The sequence below is a fragment of the Oryza sativa genome, chromosome 11 (assembly GCF_034140825.1).
Source record: "Oryza sativa Japonica Group chromosome 11, ASM3414082v1".
Classification (NCBI taxonomy): domain Eukaryota; kingdom Viridiplantae; phylum Streptophyta; class Magnoliopsida; order Poales; family Poaceae; genus Oryza; species Oryza sativa.
In genome coordinates, this window is record NC_089045.1 from 17,078,055 (window position 1) to 17,084,218 (window position 6,164).

At 40.1% G+C, this 6,164-nt stretch overlaps 1 protein-coding gene across 1 annotated transcript; it reads right to left on the minus strand.

The window, feature by feature from the left end:
• Positions 1-1,595: 1,595 nt before the first annotated feature.
• On the minus strand, positions 1,596-2,902 carry LOC4350448 (water stress-inducible protein Rab21). The gene is made up of 2 exons (XM_015760073.2): positions 2,073-2,902; positions 1,596-1,981 (listed from the first exon to the last, which is right to left on the minus strand). Exons 1-2 carry the CDS (start codon positions 2,775-2,777, stop codon positions 1,706-1,708), a joined length of 981 nt encoding a protein of 326 aa, XP_015615559.1. The 5' UTR covers positions 2,778-2,902; the 3' UTR covers positions 1,596-1,705.
• Positions 2,903-6,164: the final 3,262 nt, after the last annotated feature.

Below are 6,164 nucleotides of genomic sequence, written 5' to 3' on the forward strand. Positions count from 1 at the left end.
ATGTTTTGTAAATATAAAATAAATAATAACTACATAAACTTTTAATAACATCGTTGATTTTTTATCCATATTTTGCCATTAGTCTTATTTAAAATATTTTGTAAATATAAAATAAATAATATAAATTTCTAATAAGACGAATGATCAGTTTTATAATACAATGGTGTCATGCATCATGCATTACAAAATGAATAGAGTTAGACGGTGATCAAACATAAAAAAAATCAATGATATCATGCATTAGAAAACGAACGTCATGCATTAGAAAACGAATGGGCGGAAAAAAAAGAACAGAAAAGAGAGGATTGAGCACTCCATCATAAAAGAACAACCTAAAGAGCATGTGCAAATTTACCCCTGGTTTTTTCTAATTTAGCTAAACATACCACTCGAATGACAGTTTGGTTGTAATTTTCTAGTGGCAGTACTGTAATAACGATCGTAGAAAATTATAATCAAGATTCAAAGCAGTAGAAAATTTATAATTACCCAAAAAGAGGGGGAATCTGTAAATACCAAAAAGAGAGGGAATTTGTAATTAACAAAAAGAGGGGGAATCTGTAATTACCAAAAATTTATAATTACCAAAAAGAGGGGGAATTTGTAATTAAAAAAAAGAGAGTACGCCTTCCGTTCCATAAAAAACACACCATAAAAAACACATTATAATACTACGAATATGAACATACTTATAAAAAGACACATTGTAATACTACGAATATAAATATAACACATTATAATACTATGAATATAAAAATACTTCCTAGACTTAGCATTGCCCATTGCCCATATTCATTTAGATATTAATGAATCATTAGATATTAATAAATCTAGACATATACATGTAATACTACGAATATAAACATACTTCCTAGACTTAGCATTACCCATTGCCCATATTTATTTAGATATTAATAAATCATTAGATATTAATGAATCTAGACATATACATTAGACATATACATGAGTTTAGATATATGATGTTTAGATTCATTAACATCTATATAGACTTTTTAGCATTGCCATATTAATGAATCATGTACATACATGTGTTTAAATTCATTAACATCTTTTTAGCATTGCCATATTAATGAATCATGTACATACATGTGTTTAAATTCATTAACATCTATATGTACGTGGACACAATGCTAAAAAGTCTTACATTGTAAAACAATGTAAAACGGAGGGAGACGGAGGGAATACCTTAAAAAAAATACATTGGAATACTACGAATATAAACATACCTCTATTATTCACTCCTATGTTTTTTTTAACCTCTATTATTCACTCCTATGTATTATTCACTCCTATGTAGTATCATATTCACTCCTATGTTTTTTTTTAAGTCCTATTCACTCCTATGGTTTTTTTTTAAGTCCCATGTTGTTTTTAAGGACGGAAGACGTAACATTCAGTCCTACTTCAAGGACGGAGGAGATACTGGATAACAACATTACTAGCAACATTATGGAAACATTTTAAAAGGCAGGCAGGTACAAACTTCATAAATACAAGGAAACATTTTAAAAGACAGGCAAGTACAAACTTCAGAAATACAAGAAGCTATGACCGATATTAATATTAGCAACACATTGAAGCATGCAACCACTCGTTTTTATTCATCCATACATCGGAGTATTGGTTATTCTGAACAGTGTACGGCCACTCCAAAGCTGGAGCTAAACTGAACCTCAAAAAGGGCTCAGTGATGGCCACCACCGGGGAGCTTCTCCTTGATCTTCTCCATCATACCCTTCTTCTCGTGCGTCGGCTGCGTCGTCGGTGTATACGCCGTCCCGCCGGCGTCGGTGGTTGTACCAGCGGCGGCGGTGTGTCCCGTGCCGGCACCATATCCGCCGGTCGCCGCAGTGGCCGTCGGCTGCTGCTGGCCGCCCTTGTTGCCGCCGGGGAGCTTCTCCTTGATCTTCTCCTTGATTCCCTTCTTCCTCCTCCCTCCCATCCCGTCGTCCTCAGACGACTGCACGTCATATATAATACATTGATGACACAGGAAGATACGTAGACATAATCTAGTTACGGTTAATTTACAGTGTGTTGAGAAACGTTACCGAGCTTGAGCTTGAACTGCCGGAGCGGCGGAGGATGCCACCGGTCTTGTGCTCCTCTCTCGCCGGCTGGAACTGGCCGCCTGCGTGCGGATACGCGCCGGTGCCGGCGGTGGCGCCGTGTGGCGCCCCTGTGCCGGTGGTTCCGTATGCCATGGTGTCGGGTGTTGTGGTGGCTCCGTGTCCAGCCATGTGCCTGGTGCCCAAGCCACCGGCGCCGTGGTGGGCTCCGGTGGTTCCGTACCCGGCTGTGTGCCCGGTTCCTAGTCCACCAGCTCCGTGCTGAGCTCCGGTGACGCCGGTTGTTCCGTACCCGGCGGTCTGCCCCGCGGGTAAACCGGCGCCGGCGCCGTGGTGGACTCCGGTGCCGGTGGTACCATGCCCGGCAGTGTGCCCAGGCATTAAACCACCGGCGTCATGGACGCCAGTGCCGGTAGCGCCGTACGCCGGCTGACCGGAACCACCATAGCCCGCGGCGTCGTGGGTGCCGGTGCCGGTGGCGCCGTATCCGGCCTGCCGGCCATAACCCCCGGCGTCGGTGGCGCCGCCGAACGCATGCTGAGGCTGCGCAACGTTGCCGGCGGCGCCGTACCCTCCGGCGCCTGCCTCTTGCGTCCCGGTGATGCCGTGGCCGGCCGCCACCGGGTTGCCGTACTCGTCGACGCGCGCCGCCGGGTGGCCGTGCTGCTGTCCCTGGAAGTGCGCCATCTTCTCAGCGTACGACGTCGCTCGAGCCCGACTCGATCACTGCGTGTTGTGTGTGCTCGCCTGCTCGAGAGGCGATGAGTTGATCAACTGTTTCAGTTGGAAATGATCGGTGTGGTGGGTGAAGCGAGGAGGAGAACGAGGCAAAGCGTTGGACTTATAGGCGAGGCGCGCGCGGCGCGAGCGCGACACGTCGAGGGGGCACGTGTGAGCGGGGTGGATGCGCGACGCGTGGAGAACGGTGGGGAGCCGACGCGTGCATGCGCGGTGTGCTGGGATGGGGGGTGGAGCGGCATGGAAGCCGGTTTGCTTTCCACCTGGATGAGGATGAGTGCGGACGTGGGCTTCGGCGGAGATTCTGCGCGTCGGGGGTGTGCGTGGGCGACGTCGAGTAGAACAGGCGTTCTGCCAGGTGGTTAGGTTAGGCATGGATGCGGCTGGTGACTTGACTCGACTGGAAACAAACAGCCTCGGATATATATTTCTTTTAAACTGTCGAAAGGTTTGGAGTTCAAATCTTAACACAATTCTAATAAATAAACATAGTCTATTTTAAATAAAATATTAAAAATGATAAACATTTAAAATGTCATAAATATAGAGAAAAAATAGTAGTAAACTTTATTTTTGGTGTTTTGTACTAATTGAGTTTAACCATAAGTTCGGTCTGCAATAACACATCTAGAAGATTCTACGACTGAAACTTAACCCAAAATCTATTGTAAGCGGAATAGTAAAATCGTTTTTTGCTAGGTATTGTTTTGTCAAGAAATTTTCAAGGGAAAATCACATGGATTTTTAAAACCACCCTACACTTGGCTATTAGAACAATATAAAGCTCACTAAGAGGATAAAGACGTACACAAGTATCTTAGTTAGAAAATACAATATAATTGAATTTTGTTTTAAAATTTCTAGATTTAAAAAGTTACAAGCATATTAACAAGGTACAATGTAATTTTATATAAATTACATCGTAGCTTAAAATAACTTACAACATTCTCATTACACTGTAATTTGAAATGTGGCTTCAATTTATTTTTCTAATAACGTCATTAAGCTCATGTATACTTATAATACCAAATAGGCATATTGCATACTTTAATTTGCTGGATCATTTTATTACGTAACTGTTTCAGCTGGGTCTCACTTATTAACCAGTTGCCAGCCTGATTGGCCCTGCTCTGGTTGCTGCACGCACGCCAGGACATGACATGGCTCTCTATCAGTTGCAGTCTGTTTGTGATCAAACGAGAAAAGCAAGGATCTTATACGTAAAATCAATGGTGAAAATTCCGTCTGATTTTAAAGATGAAATCTGTTGAAAGATATATAGCAAACCAGTAACTGACATAGTCCCTTGGCTCGTGAGCTTGTAACTACATCGCATCCCCTAGAAGATAGTATGCTAATGGGACGCTATGAAATTGCATTGTCATTCTTAGAAATAAAATACACCCGTCCAAACTCGGATAAAAATATATATTTCTTGCTCTGCTAAAAAAAGATCATGGTAAGAAATATGGCTCTCATGACCGTGTAAAATAACCAAGTGTTGAATATTTCGGAACGGAGGAAATATATATGTTTTGTGGTTAGTCTCCATCTTAAATTAACTATGGGGAGAACTGTGTAAAATATAAGGTAATCTTTATCCATCAAACGGTCTCTTGGATATATAGGTCAAAGATAAGTTATGACTCCGGTTGAGCCTGTAATGAAACAGGTCAAAGATAACTTGGGTGGCCTATCAATGGTGGGCCAGGCTTTACACTATATTTTTTCCAAAAAAAAAATGATCAAACTTAATGAAATTTGACTTAGTACACAACAAAAACATCTAAACCTATGAAACGGAGGGAGTACAGTGGCATATGTACCTAGAAAGTTTTATAGATCATCTCTAAATAAAAATGGTGCTGACAGTAGGGTATAATCCATCCAAAAAAAAAGAAATAATTGTGGGGCATCTTTGCTTTGTGTTGCGAAGTTTTTTTTTCTTGTAACAAGGCTGTTTTAAAAAATATATTTTTTGAAAACGTTGGTACTTTTTTTAGAACATGATTTTTTTTAATTGTAATTTTGTTTGTTGACGTGCAATATATATGTACGCATATTTTTTTATTATCATCTCATATGCTCCAATATGTTTCTAGGAAATACATATGGATTGGAGCATACAAATCAGTTATTCCCAGACACTGGATGTGATTACTACCAATCAAACACTATAACTTCTTATGTATCCAATTCAACCACAAAATGGAGCGCACTTAATTAATTTGCCAATTAGTCCTTCGCTCGCTTTTTAGTTGTAGGTGCATTTTGCTAGACACTCAGAAATTGTTGAATAGCACTTCTTGTCCTTTGAACAGCAATAGGCAAAGTCCCTCTCTTCCTGATAGCAAACATTCAAGCTCGCATGGCTGACCACGTTTTTCAGTCCCATCGGAATATTGCTTCCGATCTTCCTTATGGTTTGACCTAGAGATGGAAGGAATCATATGTACTATATGTTTTAAAACTGAAAAAGAAATGATGAAATGACATATAAATCACCAAAAAAAGGAATTTAGTTTTCTTATTACCTCTTATTTGTGCAGGAAGAGCGGAGCACACCACAAGAACCAAGCAAAACAACATGAGTCCTTGGTAGGCAGGCTTCATACATTTCACCATTGCGAAATATATATGACGTTACTATGTTTTACCTGTCTTATTGTGATCTATGTAGTGAATGTTGGTTTGCGTGAACTTGAGGAGCCATGGTTCATATATATAGAACAAATATGGCTGCTATATATGGAATAAATAAATGCTAGCTTATCTGGAGGATTTTAATCATAATCTAAAAGGATCTGGAAGATTAGCCTGAATTATGATTAATTGCCTATTTGATGACAATAAATTGTTGCTGTAAAATGAAATATCGTAAAGCCTAATTTTAGCTACATGGACAAACTTATCTTCTCGGTCTTGCCCAAACGTCTATTGTTGATTAATTCCACCTTAAAAGAGCGATTTTAAAAATATATCACCCTTATTCTTCTGTTTTATGATAATAGATTAATGTTTATTTTTTTTTGTCAAATCTACTAACTTGTCCGAAAGTCTAATTTTAGTTTCACTCTAAAACATGTCAGGCTGTACTATAGATTTCACCATCAAAAGGTTCTAAATGTTTCTTACTTAATTGCATTTTTATGACAATAAATTAGTGCCTACTTAGCATCAAATCTGGTAGATTATCCTAATTAAAATATACTTTCAATAGCATGGCTAAATCTAGCAGGTGACTCTCCCAACGTATGCTAATAGCAATAGGCCCCGTTCACTGTTTCCTTGCGGTGAATTCACCTATTAGGAGGGGATGGTTAGAATTAATTCTCC